This window comes from Nannospalax galili, unplaced genomic scaffold (assembly GCF_000622305.1).
Source record: "Nannospalax galili isolate Female #2095 unplaced genomic scaffold, S.galili_v1.0 scaffold204, whole genome shotgun sequence".
In the NCBI taxonomy this organism is placed as follows: Eukaryota; Metazoa; Chordata; class Mammalia; order Rodentia; family Spalacidae; genus Nannospalax; species Nannospalax galili.
The window spans coordinates 535,609-558,666 of record NW_008350959.1 but is presented as its reverse complement, the minus strand read 5'-3'; the positions used below and the strand labels follow the sequence as shown (position 1 = coordinate 558,666).

Sequence of the window (23,058 nt, the reverse complement as noted above, 5' to 3'; positions counted from 1 at the left end):
ATCATCGTCACACTATCTTTTCCTGATGCTGCATGTTGACTTCCATCTACTGCAGTGTGGGCTTTTCTCTCACACCCTCACTAAGTTTTTTCCTGACAATCACCAAAACACTTCTAGATGCTAAATATAATGAAGATCTTTCAGCTCTTTTCCTACTCTCTACCCTAACTGATACTCATGACTATTTCCTGCTGGATATGTCTTCTCTATGTCAGGCTTTAAAAAAAAAAAAAAAAAAAAAAAAAAAAAAAAAAAAAAAAAAAAACCCCCCCTTTTTTAAAAAAAAAAAAAAAAAAAAAAAAAACATTGGCACCCCCTCCCTGCCTTAATTTCTTACCACTCTCTTTATTAGTCCAAAGTAGCATTTAAACACACGTACAGCTCACACAATCATGACTCCCAAAGCTCTTCTACCTGGATGTTGCCCCTGAGTGTAAAATCAACAGAATGGTTGTCTAGGTTTTAATTTTGCAGTTCAATTTGAAGCAGGGGTATCAATTAAGAGTGAAGGAGAATATACTGGAAAATTTAAAGAGAAAATATGATAGAACTCTCAGAACAGGAGCAAGTCATTGGCCTGGAGAGGCACAGTTATACTGCAGTACATATCAACTAGCTTTATGGACAATGAGGACTAGAAAACAACAATTCTATGTTAGGAAAGCACAATTCATGGGCAACTACTAACATTTGAGAAAAGCATTCCAAAAATACCTACTGCATATGAGCAGGGTATCACGGCTTGCTGGATTTAGATGTTTTTCTTTCCTTCTTCTGCTCTTTCCCACAGTTCCTGAACTGAGGGCATGATTAAGAACCATGTTTCCAGCCAGCCCATTACTTATGAAATTTGTAACGAATTCCCACAGTACTTCTACTTTATGGTTTTCTGTTCAGACAGCAAATCATGGCAGCTTCTTATCTCCACCCAAGGTTTTCCCTCTGCCTCTGGGCAGATCTGATTTCTAAGGGACAGTTTTCTGACTATAGGTCCTTATTTCTTCATTGTTGGCACTTAAATTTGTAATAATTCCACTGAATGTTTCATCTGCTTCAATCCAAGATAATAATTCCCCTTATTAGAGAGACTCTTAGTTTTCTTTATGTGTTTGTTCACTGACTCCATTATTTCCTTTGGGCTAAAGGCACAATTTAAGTGCCTAAATTTATGATGTGATTAAGATGACATAGCTAGCCAATCTTCACCCTTGATGGGAAATACAATAAAGAAGGAAACAGAGCCTGGCATTGCACCACCATCCATGCTTTGAGCTCTCTGTTTTGACAAGTCAGCTCTGACTTCAGAATTGGTCCCTACCTAGGGAACCTGATGACTCTAGAGCATGAGTGACACATGATTTCTCAGCTGTTACTTTGGCCACAGGAAGGGCAAATGATTTCAAACATGAGGATCCAAGATGAGCCAATCTCTTTGATACTCATCTTGGTTGGACACACACACTGAAAATCTGTCCCCGTTCTTAATGTTCTCAATCAGTTCCCAAAGGGCTCAATGCTCGGAGGCAAATGCATCAGATAAATGGCTATCTTGTTCTTAGCTACAGCTCTCTTCCCAAGCCCTCTACACCCTGGTGAGTACTGACAGGTTTGAAGGAGGGACAGGCATGCTGCGACCCTTCTCACACAGGCAGAAGGTGGTTTATGAAGCCCATAGCTCGGTCTTATTGCCACTCGTTCCTTCATGATCTCTCTTGAGTCTTCTAGCAGGAAGAGACATTTGTCTTTTCTTAGTTCATTCACCTCTGGAACAAGTTATTCCTGTGAGTGTATCAAAGAGGATCCTGCTCTCTCATGGATGGAAGGAACATGCTGACTTTCCTCTAAAATATAGGTTAACTGTCATTTGTATCAATACTGGCTATACATTTCTGCCTCCCAGATAAATTCTGTGAAAGTTTAGGCTTTAGTCATGTATTACAATCATTCTAAGCACAAGGATTTCCACATGGTAGGTGTACTAATCACCTTTTCTCATTGTTGCTAACTGAAAATACATGACCAAATTAAGACAGGAAAAGTTCATTGTGGTCCACAGTTTGAGGATACAGTCCATCATGGCGGGGCAGGCATGGTGGCAGGAGCATGAGGCGGCTGGCTGGTCGTGTGGAATCTAGTCAGCAACCAGGGAGATCGTGTTGGTGCTCATCAGGCTTTTCGGCTCCTTTCTCCCCTTTTTATTCAGTTTTGGCACCCAGACAGTATTTAGGATGGGTCTTCTCAGTTAAACATCTCTAGAAATCCTTGTAGACATGCCCAAATGTGTCCCCCTGGTGATTTCAAATCTAGTCAAGTTGACAGTGAAGACTGACCATCACAGTAGACATTCACAAACTATTTTTGAATAAACAAATAGGTTAATGAGAAGTAATAAGTGTGTTGTGCTTTTTATTAATATATTTTAATTAATCCTTTTAGAATTTCATACATGCACACAATATACTTTAATCATATTCACCCTTCACTCTTCCTCCTAACTCCTCCAAGACCCACCTCCCATGACAAAGTGTGCTTTTTAACAGATATTTGTATCTCAAAAACCAGTAGCAGGGCTAGAGAGATGGCTCAGTGGATAAAGGTTCTTACTGTACAATCCTGAAGACATGGATTTGGGCCCCAGAACCCAGAAGAAGGTAGGAGAGGACAGACTCCACAAAGTTGTTCTCTGACCTCCACACTCATGCCATAGCATGCGTGCTCTCCAATAATAATAATAATAATAATAAATAATAATAAATAATGATAAATTTTTAGACACAGTAACAGAAAGAAGTACCAACTGATTATTAAATGCACTCAGGGGACTGGAGAGGTGGCTCAGTGGTTAACAGCACTGGCTGTCCCTGCAGAGGACCTAGGTTTGGTTCTCAGCACCTACATGGTGGCTAACAATCATTCATTAACTCCAGTTCCAAGGAATTTGATGCCTTCTTTGGCCTCTGTGGGCATTGCATGCACAGGTGCACTTACATACATGCAGGCAAAACACTAGTACACATAAAACAAAAATAATAAATAAAACATTTTAATGCACTCAGGCATTTCAAGAGCGCTTAGCCTTCCAGCATTCTTGGCTAGCAGAAGCAGGGCTTTTGCCAATAGATTATTGATAGTTCAAGTGTGTTTTCTATTTGTTTCTACATGTGTCCTAGGAAACCACCAATTGCCAGTTATTCCTGGACGAGCTAGAGTCTTCATCTTTGCATTTTTCCAAGTTGGTAATATGAATATTCACAGTACAGAAACGTCTTTGATTCACTGTTAAAAAATCAAATGCTGTGCAAGTGGTTCTTCTAAACTCATCTCTAGAAGAAATTCAAGTGCAATTTTTCAGTCTCCCAATAGCAATAAAACCCAAAATTTATTGTGCTTTCTAAGGCCAGAGCTGACATATATTATCTTATTGGAACCTCTCAACAACCCAGTGAGGTAGATAATATTATTAATCTCTATTTTGCAGAAGAGAAATGGAGCTAAGGACAGGCCAGCAACTTTCCCAGTCGGTCAGTTAGTGCTGGCAGAACTGCGCCTCCTCCCAAATAGCTGGATTTGAGATTGTGTTATTAATTTACAGGCCACCCTGACTAGTTTTGAGGAATGAACATTAATTCTACATATTTTGATAGCTTTCATCAGGGAAGAGAAGGCTAAGCGATAAGGAAGGAAAAGAAATGGGTCACTACTATTTGTGTACCTCAAACCCCTATACCCATTTCTGGTATTCTACAGATATTTGTGCCATGAAAAGGCTCCACTGATTATTCTACACTGAACCTCCTTCACCAACAAACCCTTCTATGTATCTCTCTCTCTCTCTCTCTCTCTCTCTCTCTCTCTCTCTCTCTCTCACACACACACACACACACACACACACACACACACCACATTTGAGGGTCACTTGTTTACAATTTGGATGGTGGCATTAACAAAAGGATCAAATAGACTATGGGCCAGATAGATTTTTCCCTGGTATATTCTATCAGTTATAAATTGGTCTGCAGTCTGTAATATCCTTAAATATACCAGAATTGAGCAGAACTGGCAGGACTGGACTGACTCGGCTTGAGTTGGATTTATCTTACTTAACGTCTTCCATACTGCATTTGTAATCTCCAGGCTTGTCAGGACCCTCAACTATACAGGTCCATTTCAGCCTTTGAGTTTTGAGTTTGATTGACCTGGTCTCTCTTCTACATGAAATGAGTTGTTTGTTCATCAAGAGCTTGGGTCCTTCAAAGTATCTGAGATGAATGTGCTGTTATAAAGTGTGACTTATCCTTCTGCTTTCTGACTGTGGATACAATGTGACCAGCTGTCTGAAGTTCTTGCCACCACAACAGACTGTATCCCTTCTTAAACTGTGACCAAAATAAACCCTTCATTAAATTGTTTTTGTCAGTTATCTGTTCATAACAATGAGAAAAGTAACTAAAACGAATGCTAATCTGGGTTGCAAACCAGATTCAGTAGGATCTATCTCTGGGCTGATACTGAGTCATCTATGATACAAGTTTATTTTTTGGAGGACTCTGGATTAGTCAGATTCAGGTTATAGGCCATTGTTGAGTGGGTTTCATCTCTGTATTGGGGTGATCATTAACAGAACTTTGGGCCGGGCTTTGGAGTTCATCAAAAGCTGTATTAGTTTGAACTTACTTGAAGCTAGACTTATCTGGGATTCGACAACAAGCTTTGACCATGTCTGGGCTGAGGTTGTAGATTGCTGGCTATGGGATACTCTTGGAACATCTTCCTGTAGACTGTGGCTCAGCCTCTGGGCTCTGCTTCATTACTGGTAGTTTTGTTTATTCTATCACCAAAGCCAACACTCAGCTGGTTCATATTCTTTAGAAACTGTTGCTATCAATGATAAATTGCTTCTGGTAAATACCCTCTTGACCTTTTTGCACATGGTGGGTGGTCCCAGGGACCACTGAGACCTCCAAGAACCTACAACAGTGGCCCAATCAATTGACATGAGATGTACTGAAATGTGTCGGATTTGTCCATATTGTGGCAACTATTACTAAGGAAAAAAAATCCCCCAAACTTTCTTCAGTCTGTTCTGTTGGAAGCCTTTACCATAACCTTTGTCAAGAACCCAGGCAGCACTTGGGCTCCCATGGAGATTCTGAGAAGATTAGATGGCAGTGCTACACAGCACCAGGCGGGTACTTGACAACTTGATGGAAGGATCTGGATTACTGAGAAGAGCATCAAAAGGGGAGTAGGTCCATAAGAAGCTGGTAGGTAGGCAGGTCACATTTAATAACTACTATCTATCCAGGACCTCAGGTACAGCAATTGCTGTGCCAGACTAAACATCGGTCTGGTGGCAAACTATGCAGTCTTTTAAAAGACAAAAGAACTTGAAATTTCTGGAATCTTTAAGTATCTTGGGATCTTTCCCAAAGTGGATAAAACATCTGAATATTTGCAAGCTACTCTCTTTTACCATCTGTGTCCTGTTGGCCCAGGACAGCACCACCTCCTTACTCTTCTGTTAGAATGCTCCTTAGTGAAACTGACACCTGTCAAATTAACAGAGTTTTCCCAGGGTTTATTCTCCTGACTTCCACAGCAGTGGTGTTGGTGACTATGTTTTTCCAAGAAACTTTTTCACACCCTGGCTTCCATATACACAGTGGGTTTCTGTTGGGGATCCTGCCCCAACACAGGAGCTGGGGAAAGGGAAGTGTGCTGTCTGCCCATTACCCGCAGCCTCCCTGGGAGACAATCAGACACCACAGGGAGCCAGTCAAGCAGGAACTCATTTATTGCAGGTGTTTACAGAGCTTATAAAGGTAAAAACCACAAAGGAAAATCCCCTCCCCAACCAAGTGTCCAATCATGTTAAAGGTGAACTTGAGCATGCAGTCTCCTCTCCATAGCACAGCATTGTGTTTGCGGGGTGATCACTGCTGCCAGGATGCACGGAAATGACAGGAGCCAATCAACGATTCATCAAAACAAGTCTGGCTGTGTTCCGGCCATTTCCTGTAAGCACCAGACAAGTCCGATCATGGCCTGGCTGTTTCCTCTAGGAGCCATCCTGCCTCACCCCTGGCCTCAGGCCCCTGCCTCTCTCCCCCTACTTTGTTTTAAAAGTGAGTTTCCTTAAGGATAGCCCCTGGGGATGGGGCGCACTGTCCCCATTACCCTCTGCTGCTATGGCCTCCCTGTCTTAGGTTTCCTCTCCTCAGGTACTGAAGTTGCCCGTTCTTGAGTAACCATGATTGCCCTCATGGCCCCTGTCTTGGGTTCATCAGTCTAGGAGGGTCTTACCCATCATTGGGACCAGCCATGCCCTTTTGCAGTTAATATACGGGGGTCTATCCCATAAGAGGGCAAAGCAACCTGGGCCCTCAGGCTAGCTCAAGCATCCACGCCTGGATTTGTCTTGAGGAGGGGCCCAAGGGGGACTGGGTGGCCAGGGCAAGTTGGACCAGGACTTTCTTCGTCTGTCTTTGTCTTTTGATAACTGAGCAGAGACACCTGAGGAAAACAAAAGCTAGCACAAGCATTAGAAACATGCTCCCATACCTTACTTAAAAAAAGGAGGAGTCCATCGATAGGACGGGGGCCCGGGTATTATTTAGAGCAATAATCTAATTGGTCATCAATATGGAATAATTAAGAAATTGTTGGTTCCAGTGGCTGTGAATATAGTCCACGAGTTGTAGGCACAATTTAATAATATTTTGAACCCTTAAGGGGTGAGACAAAGTGACCTAAAGTGAGGGTCACAAGCTGGCAGAGCCATGTCTTTGGTAATTGCCAGCTCTTCACTTAAGAGAAGGGCAAGAGTATAGGTGGGGAAGGGACCAAGACCCAGAGGTTCTTCGCTTTTGTAACAGATGGCTAGCAGGAGAAGGAGTACCATTATTGACAAATTTTGGTCAGCCATCTATCGATCAAATCTTGAATAATAATGGTAACAATAAAGATGATGATGGCCAGGGCAGCAGCAGCGAGCATGGCAATGAAAGCTTTCTATCCAAAATACTCCATCCTGTAAGACATAGAAATCCTCCTCAAAGGGCTGTTACCTTTGGGACAGGGTTATTCCTGCATCTTTAGATTCCTTGCAGGTACCTAGATGGGTTGGGGTTCATCTGTGGGAAAGACGCATCCAAACCCCCTGCCCATAGTAAGGAGCAGGTTGGGTCCTCGCCATTGGCCCATTACTGGATCCTTCCATCTAACCCGTACCTCTGGTCTTTGCTACTGACGTCCCCAATGTTTTTGGAATCGAGATTCCAATTGACCTTTTTGAAAATTGAGGATATTGATGGTAAATAAGGCTGAACCTAGCTGTTGGTGGGGGCTTACTCCCCCTTTTTGTTTTTGTAATTGGGCCTTTAAGTCCTGATGGTTACGTTCTATGATAGCTTGGCCCTGGGGGTTAGTCCCTGTGTTATGGTGGATTCCCCATAAAGATAAGAAGTCCTTGTGATGGCTAATCCTGGGTATCAACTTGATTGGATCTGAGATTAATTGAAATGAAAGAGATCTTGATTGGATCATCTAAAGCCATAAGACACACCCTAAATGTGGGCGTTACCTTCTGATGGCAGCTGGTATAAAAGACCAAGGCAGAGGAGAACGCGGGTCTTTTTGCGGCTTGCCTTCTCTCTCGCTGGTGAGTTTGTCTTGCTGCTGTAGACTGAAGACCGGCTGATCCTTTGGAATTTGTCAGACCTTCAGCACTGGATTGGGACTACTGAGACATCCAGCCTTGTGGACTGAGCGACTACAGATTCTCAGCCTCTCCAGTGTGGTGCAGCCATTGTTGGACTACTCGGACTCTATCCTGTGAGCTAAGCTGATAAATCTCTATACATATTCATTCTACTAGTTCTGTTTATTTGGAGAACCCTGACTAATATAGTCCTGTAAGCTTTTACTTATGAAGCATGGTCCATTGTCAGTTTTAATCTTTTGAGGTAATCCCAGAGTAGCAAAGCACTGGAGAAAGTGAGACTGAGCATGTCTAGACTTTTCTCCTGTATGGGTGGCAACCCAACAGGCGTGTGAGAATGTGTCAATAGACACAAAAACATACTTGAGTTTTCCAAAAGGAGCGTAATGTGTGACATCTGTCTGCCAAAGAGAGTTAGGCTTCAGCCCCCTAGGGTTTACCCCTGGTTGTTGGAGGGGTGGCACCTGTAGAAAGGGTTGATGAGACTTACAGGTATGTATAATCTTTTTTAGGTCTTTGATGGGGACTTAAGGGAACCTCTTATGGAGTCCCCGCCAATTTACATGGGTATGATTATGAAGTTGTTGAGCTTTTTCCAGGCCTGCTGATAGGATATGGGTAGAAGCCATTTTGTCTGCCTCTGCATTGCCTTGGGAGAGGAACCCAGGCAGTCCTTGGTGGCCCCTAAGGTGCTGTAAGAAAATGGGGGCCCTTCTTTCTGTTAACAGTGTTCAAACCTGGATCATTAGGGGGGTAATAGGGTTGTCATCTAGCCAAATATGAGAATTTAATAATCCCGGGAGAAGGTTAACTACATATAGGCTGTCAGAGAACAAGTGCATGGGGTCATCTACTTTGGACAAGGCTAGGGCAATGGCCATGAGTTCTTTAAATTGAGCAGAGTCCTAGCAAGTGTGAATGTATGTTTTTGGTTCTGTTCCTACCGCTGGGTAAATTACTACAGTGGCTCCGAATTTTCCTCCATCAGTAAACACATTATATGCCTCCATCAGAGGGTTTTTGACAAAAAGCCTGGGGGCCCCCTAGTGGAGGGCGCGAAAGGAGGTTACCCATTTATGAGGGCCATAATGACAGTTCAACTTTCCCAGAAAGCCCTCCAAGGCTGTGGCCATTCGGCTGTTGTTTCTGCAAAGCCATTCAAAGTCCTTTAGCCAATAAGGGATAATAATCTTGTGGGGGTCAATGCCATAATGTCTCAGGGCTATATCCTGCCCTTTCTCAATTAGGTCAGCCAACTGGTCCATGGGTGTGTACACCCATGGAGTGCCCCCTAGGGAAGTATGCACCCATTGGAGGGGGCTCCACCCTTGTATGAGGACAGATGTCATTAGGGCCTCACCAGGGAACACCCATAGTTTGAGGTCCTTTCCAGGCATATAGCGGGCCAGTTGGGCTTGGGCCAGGGCCTCCTGGACCCCCTGTAAAATGTCTAGGTGTTGCAGGTTTAGATGGATTAGCTCTGACGGCTGTTTGCCTACTAACAATTGGAACAGGGGCACCAGTGTCTCAGTAGAGACAGGCATCCAGGACCATAGCCAATTAATCTCCCCCAACAGTTTTTGAAGTTCTGTCAGGGTCATATTAGGTTTAATAGCCAGTTGTGGCCTTAAGGGACTCACCCCCTCCATGAACAGTGTAGTCCCCAGAATCTTAAAGGGGGCGACAGTCTGTATTTTGTCTGCGGACATTTGAAGCCCTCTCACCTGGAGGCATTTTTGGGTGACCTCATATAATTCCTGCAATTGGGACTTGGTGCCCCAAAATTACATCATCCATGTAGGCATATACAGTAGCATGTGGCAAAGATTCCGTTGGGCTCAAGAGAGCCCTCACATAGCTCTGACAGAATGCTGGGCTGTTGGCCATGCCTTGGGGCAAGACTGTCCATTTGTACCTCTCATCAGGCATGCTAAAGTTAATGGAAGGCACAGAGAAGGCAAATTTTTCGCAATCTTGGGGTTGTATGGGGATAATACGTTGTTCCTGTATAATATGCCTCAAAGCCTGGAGCTTTGTCTCGGGCAAGGGCCACTGTTCCACCCAAACCGGGCTCCCTGGGGACCATTGGATTGCAGGAACTTGAGGAACAGCGGCCCCTAGAATTGGGGGTGGACCCAGGGAGACTCAGACTCCTCCCCCCTGTAGTTTGAGAGGCGGTCAAGGGGGTGTCTAACCCTGTTCATCTCCTCATCATTGAGGACCCCCTCGATAAACTCCCTACTGTCTGTGGTCACAAAAACATCCCCCCCAGGAGATCTCTCCCAAAGAGGTTGTAGGCAAGCCCCTCAGCCACCAAAGGTCTGAACTCTCCCTTAGTACCATCTGGGTCCTGCCAGCAAAGTCAATTCTTAAGCTCCCATGATAGCATGGTGCCACCGACACCCATCACCTGTGGGCCAGGCTCGAGGGGCCATCTTCTGGGGACTTCTTCCTTCCTCAGGATGGTCCTATCTGCCCCGGTGTCAATAATGCCCCGGAACCTCCGCCCATCTATCAAGATGTCTATCTTAGGGTGAAGCCCTGGGATGATGGGAACTGTCCAGTGGGTGGTGGGCCCTCCAGGGCCTGTGCACCCTCCCCCTTTTGGTGACAGGGCTGAGGGTTGCCCCAAACCTAGTTTAAAGGTTTGCCCTCCACATCATACCTGGACCGGCAGTCCTTTTTCCGATGAAACCCCTTGCTGCAGCGTGGGCATGGGGCTTTGGGCTTGTCCCCCTCCACCTTGAGAGGGGCTCTCCCTCACGGGCAGTCTCTCTTTAGGGGCCTGGGCTGGCTGCACCCAAAACATCTCCGGTCCTCAGCCCTGGGGCACCTATCCTGCAGCCCAAGGCCTGTGAGGGCTTCTCTAAAGGCTGTAGCTAGAGCCTCTGTCTGTCTTAAAGACCGCGGCCATAGCCTCAGTTGCCTTTGTTTTGGTCTCTATGTCCTTTGAGGCCACGATCCACCTGCTCATGAAATGGTCCTTTAACCCCATGCAGGTGACCCTATGTTCGGTATTCATACCGTCCCATACTAGCATTTTTATGAACTGTTCTCTGAGTGGCCCAGGGGGAAACTTTCTCTTTAGACTCTTTTCAACCCTATCTACAAACTCATGTAATGGTTCCCCTGAGCTTTGATGGATCCCCGATATGGGTGGCTCTGTGGATCCATAGGGCCCATATCCAACTTATGCCAGGCCTTGAGGCCAAGGGCCCTGACCTGTTCCATATACAGTGGTGGAAGTACTGCCTGCTGGGCACCCATGGCAAAGGCACCCGTGGTCCCTGTCAGTATGCTGAAAGTGATAGGGACGGGGGGGGGGGTTGGCAGCACGGTTATTTTCCGCCCGGACCCGACATTCCTCTTGGTATAGTGCTGCCCATTTAATAAACAAGGGGCTGGGGAGGACTGCCTTGGCTAGATCCATCCAGTCTTTGGCCATACAGGGTTGATATATCAAGCCCTGGAGAAGGGTGGCAACCCAGGGGGACCCGGGGCCATCCTCGGCCACTGCCTTCTTTAACTCTTTAAGATCTTTAGCCTCCCAAGGGTACCAGGCGGCCGGGTGTTGGGGTCCAGGATTGATGTTTACAGGGAAAGCTTGGACCAGTCCTGCAGGAGCGGAGAGCTCTGATGGACTAAATCGGGCCCCACCCACCCCAAGGGTCCTTTCCCTCATGCTCATCCCAACCGCCCGGGGTTCCCCCTTTATCTTCCCTGTTCTCATCACCCCCCTTTCCAGATCTCTCCATAGTATTCGCTTCATTTTCAATCGTTGGGCTCTCTCCTTATGAAACGCGACCCATTGATCTTCCCCAGCAACCTTATCCACCCAGGGGTCGGATCGGGTTGAAAACATGACTTAAGGGCTGAGATCGTTGGGTAATACCCCAAGGGTGGTTCCTCCCCTCTATTGATCTCTGCCTTGCAAGCCAGTTGTTCAAGCCGATCCCAGGTAGCCCACTGGAATAAATTGCCGGTGGGCAGCCAGGGAGCGAGATGTAGGGCGGCCTCCCAGACCCTCTTTGATGAGGAATCGGACTGTTCTAACCCCCTGGATCTCAGCATATGTCTCAGCACCGAGAGTGCTGGGTCCTCACTTTTACTTGTTGCGTTACCCATCTCTTGGGGTCTCACTTCCCTCGGTACTCACCCGATTAGCCCCTGCGATCAGCTCCCGTAGTGGGTCCGAGTGGTCTTCAGGCCCCACGTTGGGTGCCAGATGTCGGGGATCCTGCCCCAACACAGGAGCTGGGGAAAGGGAAGTGCGCTGTCCGCCTGTTACCCACAGCCTCCCTGGAAGACAATCAGACGCCACAGGGAGCCAGTCAAGCAGGAACTCGGTTATTGCAGGTGTTTACAGAGCTTATAAAGGCAAAAATCACAAAGGAAAATCCCCTCCTCAACCAAGCGTCCAATCATTTTAAAGGTGAACTTGAGCATGCAGTCTCCTCTCCATAGCACAGCATTGTGTTCGCGGGGTGATCACCGCTGCCAGGATGCACGGAAATGACAGGAGCCAATCAGTGATTCATCAAAACAAGTCTGGCCATGTTCCAGCTGTTTCCTCTAGGCACCAGACAAGTCCGATCACGCCCTGGCCGTTTCCTCTAGGCACCATCCTGCCTGGCCCCTGGCCTCAGGCCCCTGCCGGTTTCCTCTTGTACATCTTCAACCTCAGAAATATCTTCCCCCAACATGGATATCACTATGTACAATGTTCTTCAAGACTTAAATTTGAGGACAGAAGAGTTTCTTCTAAAGCTCACATGTCCATTTCTATGGGTATTATTGGGAAGGCCAGTCAATCTCTTCTGGAATGTTGGGGTCCTGGGAAACAGATAGAAACAATGATACTCACAGTTCAATCAGAACTCTAAAAATTACCTCAAAAGGATGGTAACACTTGGTTAGGGGACTAGATATTTGAGCATCTCTAACCTGTGAAATCAATCCTGGAAATGATAGTAGGATCCACTGGAGATTCCCCAAGCCTGACTCTAGCCTCAGGTGATAACCGTCCTTTCACCATCTCTACACGCACTAAGAATGGGGCTACTGCAGCATGACGATCAAGGTAAAAGGTGTTGCCAATTCAGGGCACCTAACGATGCCAGTTCTTCCACTGAGGTACTATGCTAGGATCATACAAAAGGCTTCAGTACTATCGTGAGACTGTGGACATCCATTTCAGCTTTTCCAGGGAATAACCACATCTCAGCAACTCAGTGGCAAACTCACACCATAGGGATGTTTGTAGGGCCGTTTCTTGCAGCGAACAAGTCTTCTCTAAGTACAAGAGGCATCCCAGAATGAATTTCTTGGTGTGTGTGTGGAGAGAGAGAGAGAAAGAGAGAGAGAGAAAGAAGAGAGAGAGAGAGAGAGAGAGAGAGAGAGAGAGAGAGAGAGAGATTGTATCAAAAACATCTTTTCAGAATTGGAAGACAGGCAGAGGCAGCTGGTGAATGACTCCAGGTACCTCTGTGCTCTCTCAAGGGCAGAGACATTTGTCTCTGAGGGACACTTTTCTATCCTCCCCACTTTCTTGCAAATGCAATTCACATGGAATACCCTACCCCTCTGGAGTCTGTGCCTCTGCCTGTCCATAATGGTGTCTCTGCCTGGAACCCTCAGTTCTTTCCCAGACTAGCTTCCTGAACTATTCTTCCTGTAACATTCTCAAGACATCCCCTCTGTCACCCAAACTCTTAAACAACCTTAGAGGGCCCCAAGGACATGAGGCTGGGGAAAGACATTTTTAATACCTTCTTGGTTCCTCTTAATCCTAAGTTCCTCCAGGGATACTCAAGCCCTTTCCCTGAATGCCAGTCTCACAAACACTCTCTTTACTGCCTGTTCTCTGCTTCTTTTCTTCATGGACCAGTGTCTTGCTGGTTTCCCAGCCTTCACTGTAAGGCTGCTTTTTGTAGACTTCCTCTCCCTTGTTCTTCTCACAGAGCTACAGTGGGGGCCAGGATGGGTTTTACATCTTTTCAGGCAGAAGAAGGTATAATGGAGGAAAGCTTGGACATGTTAAGTGTATTTTTACTCCTTCCTCCCAGTTATTTTTTCCTGAAGCAGCAATTCTCAAAGTATGGCTCTCAGTAGATGAGATCTGAAAGAGCAGTTTCATAGACAAGCAAATCTGGAAAACAGTTAAATCATTTTTTTTCATACAGAAATTCTCCAAGCTTTAATACTATAATAAATATTTATTAGTTACCTATTATTGCATTACAAATTGCCCCCAAAATTAGCAGCACAGAACACTGACAAATACTATCTCTTAATTTCTGTAGGTCAAGAATTAGGGAAGGGCCAGGTGAGAGACTTGCTTGGGTCTTATTCAAGGTAGATGAAGCCTGGGTTGCAGTCACCTGAAGGCTTGGCAGGAAACAGAGGTCGCACTCTCAAGATGATGCTGGCTGTCAGCCAGAGGTGGCAGGGTCCTGCACTGTGGGATCCTCCATAGGGGTGCTAGGGTTTCTCATGGCATGCCACTGGGCTACCCCAGGGTGAGCGATCCAAGAGTGCAAGCGGAACAAGAACTGTGTGCCTGAGTTTCATAAGCCACACAGCATCAGTTCTGCACCGTCTCATCAATTACAGTCTTACTGTGTGGGAGATGTGTGAAAACTTGAGATTGTGGAACCCTGGGGATGATTTTGGAGGGGAGCTAGTGCACTGCATTATGATAATGTGTTTATTTGAAGACACAATAAATGCTTAAAGCATTGTAAGATACTAGAATTTCATGGTACCTGCTTCGGGGGAAACATCCAGGATGGTCATGTTGGGGTGTAAAGGTCTCACTCAGAGGCTCTTGAGAAGAGGGCAAGGCGTATGTCTGTCTGGAGGAAGAAACTTGAAACCGGAGCAAGAGTGTATATTGACAGGTGACTTCCAGAGTGGGTGAGATGGGAAGGTAGAGCTCCTGTCCTACCTTCAACTAAGAGCTAAGGAAGACCCTGCCTCTAGAAAGCCAAGCACGGGACTTTCAAGAGAGTACCAAATGGCTTGAACTGTCTACAGTCTTCAAAGCTGTTTACTTCCTCAGTCCTACATCAAAGATGGGGAGGGAAAAAAAAAATCAAAGTTCACAGGTTAAAAGGAAGAACTGTTGCCAATGACTCCCTAAAACTCATAGATGGAGACATCTAGACTGCTCAGCTGTTCCAAGCCCTGAGCAGCCCAGCCTGGATTCAGTGGCACTATGTGCTGATTTCAACCAGACCCTTTGTGATCTACCCTAAGACTATGTAAGGTCACTTCATGGTTCAGATCACAAAGGCCTTGTTCTTCCCTACTTCATTTGCACAGTGGCTTATGTTTGAAAAGGTCCTAGCCTGGAGTTGGCGCCGCCCTGCTTGGAGGAAATGAGTTCTCATCAAATGTTTACAGTGACAGTATCCGCAGATGCAGAAAAGAAAAAAGCATGGAAACGCTAGAGAATAGAAAAGTGGCCATGGCACAGGCAAGGCGCACGGGAAAGGAAAGAAGATGAATAAGAAGGAACAAGGCTTGCAGCTTACCTGAAAACAAGAACGAAGTTTACCTGCAAGTGGAAGTCCACACCAGCTCTGCCCACACCGCTCATGGACCCCTAGGGCACTTTCGCGGCCCTTGGCCACAAGGGGGCACTCTTAGGACTCTTGTCCCCAAAACCAAGGGGGTGGGGGAGAGGGGAGGGAGCAGAGGCACCACACTACCCCAACCGAGAACAATCTGAAAACCCACCCCATCATACTTTAAATCTGGGACAAAGAGCCGGTGGGACGGAACTGCTTCGACTGCAAAGCCTCAGGAGCAGCCGGGGAGAGGCCTGGCGGCCCGAGCTCCGCAGCCCCACAGAGCAGAGCGCCTGGGGTCCTTGAAACTCTAAACCCTAGCGCAGGACCGGCGGAAACCGGAGCGAAAGCCTGGAACTTCTGCCGACAATTGCTTCCGGGCGTTTGCAGCGAGCGACGGGACCCGACCCGCCTGCGGGCCGCGGATGGCAAGCCCCTGAGGTCGCGCGTGGACGCGGGACCGGCCTGCGCAGGGGCTGCGGCATGGACGGCGCGGGGCGCCTGGGCGCGGGCCTGCGGAGGCTCTGCGTGGCGGCGCTTGTGCTGGTGTGTGCGGGGCAAGCGGGCAGCCGCGAGGACGGAGGCCCCGCCTGCTACGGGGGCTTCGACCTGTACTTCATCCTAGACAAGTAAGTGCCTGGAAGATACTGGGCCGGCGGTCCCCTGGGGGGACGAGCGGCTGCTGTGCTAGCCCGGCCAGGCTGCCCGGCTGCTTTCTGGTCCCGGGCCCTGAGTTTGCAGGACCCCAGAAAATGCAGTTGACGCCATTTGTCTGATTCCTAAGGTGGGAACCTTGCTGAGAAGGGCTTGCTAACCAGCAAGAGAACTTGCCAGCCCTTCCAGAATCAGAAGCGGCGAGGTTACTTGAAAGACAACCTCCGGCTCCTTTAACAAATGCTGGGACACAAAATGCAGTTGCCTTTGTTACTGATGACCTAATGGATGTTGACCCTGGGTACTTAGTGGAGGACCTAGGCAGAGATTCTCCACCAGCTGGCCCTTTGTGTAGCAGGGTGCTGAGCACAATCCCTGGCCTCCACCCACGAGATGTCAGTAACTGTATCCACCTCCCCTGAGTGATAACCAAAAATGCCTTCAGGTACTGGCAAATGCCCCCAGCGCCCTTCATCTTAAGAACCCAGATGTAGGTAAATTCAGGCTTTTGGCCTTTTGACTAATGGGCTGCCTGGGAAGCTGGCAGGACCGGCCTCCTTGCTAAGATGGACTTTGCACAAGGGGAGCTGAACTAAGACTAGTTCGACACTTCCCAGATACCCTTAGGTTTGCCAAGCCACAGCCACTCAAGGGCTTTATACTCTCAACAGTAAAAAGCCCAATGATCTGAGATCTGAGCTCCTTAAAAGTATGCAAGTGCTGGTGCCAGGAGAGGCACTTGTAGTTACAGCGGTGGGGAGATGAATTTCACAGACTGGAAAGTATTTGGGAGTTGGAAAAAGAGTCCTGAAAAATAAGCTAGCCACTGGACAGTTGCTCCTGGAGTTCGGTTTTTCCGTAGTTTGTTTTGAACTACAGATTCTTTGGATGAAAAGTAAAATCTCTTTCTTACAGATTTATGAGAAGGTGGATACTGAAAATACAATCCGGGGCTAAAAAAATGGAAAATCTTTTGTTGCTTTAGTGGATGGGAGGCCGGAGGTTTGGGGGCTTAGGGAGACTGGGGGACCACGTCTGAAACCAGAAGTGCTCACCATCATGCTCCTTAGAAAAGGGGTTCAGGACTAGGGCTGCAGTTGGGGGCTAGCTTAGTTGGTAGAGTGCTTGCCTGCTATGCACAAGCCCTGAGTTTAGCCCAGAGCAAGGATATAAACCCACTGTCCTGGTCGGGGTGCATGCCAGTAATCCCAGCACTTGGGAGGTGGAGAGGTAGAAACAAAAGGATGAGAGTTCAGGTGTGTGCTGGGCTACATAGTGAGTTCCAGGCCAGCCTGGTACATTAGACTCTGTTAACAACCAAACAAAACAAAACAATACCACAAGTTCAGCGGGACCTAAGGGAAACCTGAACAATCACTACTCCTCCAGTGGAATGACTGGGTGCTATGGAGATAACCAGGTGTCCTAAAACTGAACTTTACAGTCCAAGTTTTGAAAGAATTTCTTTGGGAGATGCAAGAAACTTGACAGTCATTCTAGAATTATCTTTGGGGGGGTGTAGAAATATCTAAAATATTTTTTGGAAAAGAATAGTGAAGAAATACTTTCCAAATATTAAAAGGTATTATGAGGCAAATTAATTTAAAAAACAGGATATAAAGGCCAAAGAACATGTCAACAAAATAGAAAAATCTAGGTATGTAAGTACATGTAAGCATTTAGTGGAATTTCAAATGAGTGAGGAATAGGGTTATTTTTAAAATGGTTTTGGACAAATGAATGATAACATAGGGAAAGAAATAAGTTAAATGTGTGTGTTACTCCACACACCAGGACAATCCATGAAGGACTGAAAGTAACATTTTTAAAGTGAAGTGACCAAAGACCTGGAAGGTAATTGGGAATATTACTGTAATTTCAGGTTTAGAGCTTTCAAAGCATAACTGCACTGCAGAAGCTGTGATGGAAAATACAGGGGGATTTGACTATACTAACTTTGTAGTCTATTGGTGAAAAAAATATGTAAAATATAGCAACAGGTGACAAAAATTTTTGTGACCTAATTTACTTTCTGGAGATTGATCTTAGCATATAAAAGCTAGTTTAAAATAGAAAACAGCCTTACTACATAATTCACAAGAGAAAAATACACATGAAAGCCAATAAATGAACAAAAAGGTCCCATTTCACTAGTAATTAGAGAAATGGAAAAGATCAGACAAGGCATCATATCTACTAAGTTGGCAAAGGTCTGAAAAGAATTATAGTATCTAGTATTGGCACCTGCATCACGTCCCCCTGGGCAGAATGAATTGGGCACCTTATGGATGTGCACTGTGTAGTAGATCTTTCTAGAAGTATGGAAGGGCTCTGTGTTCATGCGACAAGTACAGTAGCTACTCACCATATGTGATCCTTCATGTAACTGAGGACATGAACTTTTAATTTTATTTAAGTTTTAATTTCAACTCACTAGCCACATGTGGTTGCCATATGAACAGTACAGACAAGATGCTTTGGCAGCAAGTATCAGATGCTTTTAACACAGCAAAGAGTTCCATCCAACAAGTCCATATCTTTAAAAAATCCAGTCACAAAGGAGCTCCTTATCCATGGCAGTGCTGTTTATAATAAAAAGCTGAGAATTACCTAAATATCCAGCAATGTGATTTAAGTAATGCATGATATATGCAGGGCATATATGCAAACTGCATATTACGCATGCTGGTAAGATATTTTAAAAGTACATAATGTGCATAATGTGTTATTAGATAAAAATACACTTTCCAAACATTGTATGCATCCTACATTTGTAAAAAGTTAAGCCTGGTGGGATGCCAGCACTTGGGAGACTAAGGCCAACCTGGGCTAAGTAACTAGATTCCGTTGCAAAACAAAACAAAGTTAAACACGTGCATGTGTGTCTTGTATTAATCAGTTATAGTGGTATTTCTCTCTAGAAGATACCATTTTAACTTCTGTATTTTCACGTTTTTCTATAATAAACATACTAATTTTATGTTCAACCAAAATGTTTTTTTGACTTTTTAAGGAACCAAATGTGGAGAGGGTCTCTTCTAGCCAGTCCCTTGCTATTAACAAGGAAGCTGCTTCTTTTACATTTCATCTTAAACCTCTGACTTCTTCCGTTGTCTGTTTTGTGCTGAATGAAAAGCTTGCTAGAACTTGTTTGATTGTATGCATACCTCTAGCTTTGCCAGGCTAATCTATGAGATTTTTAAGTGCAGTGCTGAGGACTGGCTGGGCCACCAGGCAGCTATGGCAAACAGGCCGCAGGGTGGTCCCTAAAGATACTGTCCTCTGTCCTAGAAAGAACCTCCCCAGACTGTTGTGCAGCACCAACCGCAGCACAGTGGGAAGGAAAAAATGCTGACTTGGTTTTTGCTTGGACTTCTAAGACCCTTTGGCTTGTTGGATGCTGGCTACAGGCTGAAACAGTGGATCTCAGGGAACTGAATCTGTGGCTTCACTCTTCACCCCTGCAATTCCCTTCCCTCCTGTGACTGGTTCTCTTTTCCATGGTATTAACTCTCCACTCGATTCAGCTTCAAGCAGGATGCATCCCTGGCCTGGAGGGAGCCCACATTATATAGTTAATGGAATGTCATGTCTTCTCAACTAGGAACGAAGACTGCATAATGATAACCCAGAAGACCACAGTAACACAATAGGGCGTTATTAGCAGCTCTGGCAACAGGGCCGCACAAGGCTTTATACTGATGGAATTTCATGTTTATATAAACATGCTTTTCTAGTTATAGTTGGGAGTAGTGTGCTGGGAATTCGGTCCAGGGTTTGAAAAGTCAGATTTAGAAGACTGCTATTCAGAGAAAAACAACAAAGGACCCCTCGCCTCTTTTGTCTTCCCAGGGGTCTTCAGGACCCATCCCTGGGTGTGAACTTATCTTTCCTTCCTGGCTGGGTCCTCTGTCATTGTAGTATGTATTTACGTGCCATGTGTTGGGCTGCTTTATGTAGAGAGAAAAGGTGGATTTTCCATCTCTAGTCTAAGGGAAGGGCTGGCTGTGGTACACTTATTGTAAAGACATCAAAAATAGAACACAGAGAAGACAGCAGGGCTGGGGAAAGGGGTTTGGGCTGAAGAATGGGAGTAGAGGCCGAATAATTTTATTTACAGGGCTTTCCAACCAAAGCTTGTCATTTCTTCCTGCACCCAATAAATCCTTACAAGAGGAAAAGCCCCATAGCCTCGCCGTGAGTTCCTGTCCATGTCCATCAGAGTCCCACCCCTTTCTGAGAATTGGATTTGCTGAACCAATTTTCTTTTTTTCCCTAAACAAAGGGACTCCATCTTGTTATACTCTCCACCAAGTGCCCCAAGGTGGTGCTGAACTGTAGGGCTATTATTGTGTGTGACACCCCAGGAACATAGACACGTGTGCAATGGAAACAGGCAAAGATTTGTAACCTTAGACTGGAACTTCACAGGGTTTAGTATTGTTTATCTGAGAAAAGACCTTCTGGGTTCCCAGCTACTAACTTACAAAGGAAATTTTTAGAATCAGTACGTAGGTGAGCCTCACAAATTCTCATGTGCTTTCATGAGGGCCTGGGACAACCTTGTTTGGTAGGCAAGACAGTTCCTAATTTATGGATGGGAAAAGCCTTTGTTCAATTCTGTAAGTTAAGAGAACTACCCAGAACCAGGATTAGATCTTGACAGAGCAGAGTAGGGCTGTGTCTGTGCCTGACTCCCAGCCCGGCTCTCTGCACATCTCTCGCCTGTGTAGTTAAGCTATAATAAGAAGCACATGGCCGTGCAGCCAGTGAAACTGGGTGGTTCCAGGAATTGAAAAACCCAGCTCCAGAGTTTCAGTAAATCTTGGTGCTCAAGCAGTTTAGACTGCTTAAATGAAGAGCTGCTGTACCACTACTGTTCATCAGCTGCGGTTGATGGCAAGTCCTCAGTACACCCCCTCCCCCACCAGAGACCTGGGCCTCGTGAATCAGACTCTGAGGTGGGATCAGGGCCTCTGATTATTTTGTACTTAAAGGTTCAATACGGTAGTCATTTGTTCAGATTGAATCTGATGGAAGGGGGAAATTAAAGTTTGCATATGTGGCAAAGCACACAGATGTAGCTTGTTTTCAGAAATACCTTGGCAGGTCATTTAGAGTAATAAGAATGCAAAACTGGTGCTCAACAAGAGAAACAGACAGCATTAGAAAGTGCCTTGAACATGCCGCCATGGTAACCTTAAAAGACATCAGGAAAAACGTTTATCAGAGGCCAGGATTTTTTTTTAAACCGAGATATATTCTGTGGTTGGTTTTAAATGTTCCAACAGTTTAGGTTCCAGGTTTGGGAAGGGCCTACTGGACCAGGCAATAATAGTTGGTACCACTGCTTACACATGGAGAGGCCTGGTGTATGGTCAAAATTAAAACTAAGTAAAACTGTTTTGTTATTTTGTTTTGTTCCATGTTCTGTCTGAGCGAGCCAAGTAATTATCTCTACTTTCCTTAATTGTGGAGACCTGAGAAAACTCTGTGTCAAGCTGAGAATAGAGTCCAGGAGTACGGGAAGAAGGCATCTTTCCTGAGATAGCTTGTAATTATCTCCAGATGCTCTCGGGACAAGCTCTGGCATCCCTTGGACAGACAGAGCTGACATATAGATGCAAATAACACTTGTTTTATTCTAGTTTTAAACAAGTGTCTGTTTTTGGTATGGGAACAAGAGGTTAGATCTAGCCACTTCTACTAATTACTTGGTAACAAATGACAAAGAATATTTTGACATGGTTTTCAGACATGCCAAGTTCTTATTGAAAAATTAATTTGATTTCTTCCAGTGGACTCAGATAATTCTTTTTCATTTACCTGGTGTAGATGCATTCTCAATAGCAATCAAAGTGACTGAAGTACACGGCCCAGGAGTGAAAGCCAGGTTAGCAAAATGCCTACACAAGCCATGTCCTTTCCAGGGAGGTACAAAGATGGCCAAAGCAGGAAGCAATCTTGACATTAGAAGGACCCCAGGAAGTCAAAGCTGAAGACTCCAGTGAGGGTTTGGGGCAGGGCAGGCAAAGTCAAAGTTACATCAGTAGCAAGAATGAAAAGTGACAACCACAGCACTGACCCCATGCTATGCACTATGGTATAGAAGTTGACTATTACAATCTTGTCTGGTCTTTGCAGTCCCCATAGCATCTATACAGTCACCATCACTACTGCACTCATGGGGATACTGAAGTGTAGAGAGGCTGACCAAGGCCACCATAAGTGGTAAAACCAACCTCAAACCTATAATCTATAGGAAAGATGCAAAGACTGAGCAAGCCAGTGAATGTTGAATCAGTCAGGGCAGGCTAGGCTCTGCTGTGGCAACAAGCAGCCTCTAAATCTCAGTGACAGGCTACATAATGTTCTGGGAGCCAGGCTTGGGGAGAGTCCTAGCACCTGCTTCTCCATCACAATGACAGTAGAAGCAAGTGCTAGAGGAGGAAAGTGAGTCACATTCTTCCACTCACAGCCCACTGGCCAGAAGTGGCCATGTGACCTTGCCTTATGGAAAGGCCCTAAAGAAATATGTGCCAGAAGATAGGAAAGCCAGATCTGTGTGGGCATTTAATGCCTCTACTGCAAACATAATTATACACTACTCTGTCCTGAGTAAGCAAGAATAATATGAGCCGAAATTGAATAAAGAGCCAAGATGTCTGGAAAGGGACACTTTGGAGTTAGATCTTGGGTCTATTAATCAATCTGGAATTACTGCCAGATGTGGTATTTCAGATCTGCCCAAGAGGTGGTGATGCCCTCATTTCTTCCTTTCCACATTCCCTCTATGCTTTAGATAAAACCTTTAATTCAGTGGGTGGGAATAAATTTAATTAAATGAGAGGATGAATGAGATATTAAACATGGTTCTCTGCCATTTAAGTATTACATGAATGTATTTGAAAGACAAGAATTTCCATTTTTTTAATTTATTTTTATTTTTTCAGTTTATTATTTATTTCATAACCAAATGATTAGAAGAGGCATTTCATTACAACAGCATTAACATATTCAATAAAAATTTCCAGAGCTAAGATGCTTCTCTTTCAAAATTGGCTGTAAATTATTAGGTTTACAAGTTGAGTTAATACAGTTATACAATATTGT

At 45.3% G+C, this 23,058-nt stretch overlaps 1 protein-coding gene and 1 long non-coding RNA gene across 2 annotated transcripts in view; one reads left to right on the top strand and one right to left on the bottom strand.

The window, feature by feature from the left end:
• Window positions 1–5,798: 5,798 nt before the first annotated feature.
• LOC108491549 lies at window positions 5,799–15,340 on the bottom strand. Its single transcript, XR_001872806.2, has 5 exons — window positions 15,256–15,340; window positions 13,489–13,868; window positions 12,665–13,043; window positions 11,877–12,553; window positions 5,799–6,015 (listed from the first exon to the last, which is right to left on the bottom strand). It is a non-coding gene; the product is annotated as an uncharacterized LOC108491549 (long non-coding RNA).
• Window positions 15,341–15,449: 109 nt separating this feature from the next.
• Antxr1 (ANTXR cell adhesion molecule 1) overlaps window positions 15,450–23,058 on the top strand; it is a 254,868-nt gene continuing 247,259 nt past the window's right edge. The window contains 1 exon segment of the mRNA XM_029553527.1: window positions 15,450–15,920. Coding sequence (XP_029409387.1) covers window positions 15,775–15,920 — 146 coding nt within the window. The 5' untranslated portion in view covers window positions 15,450–15,774.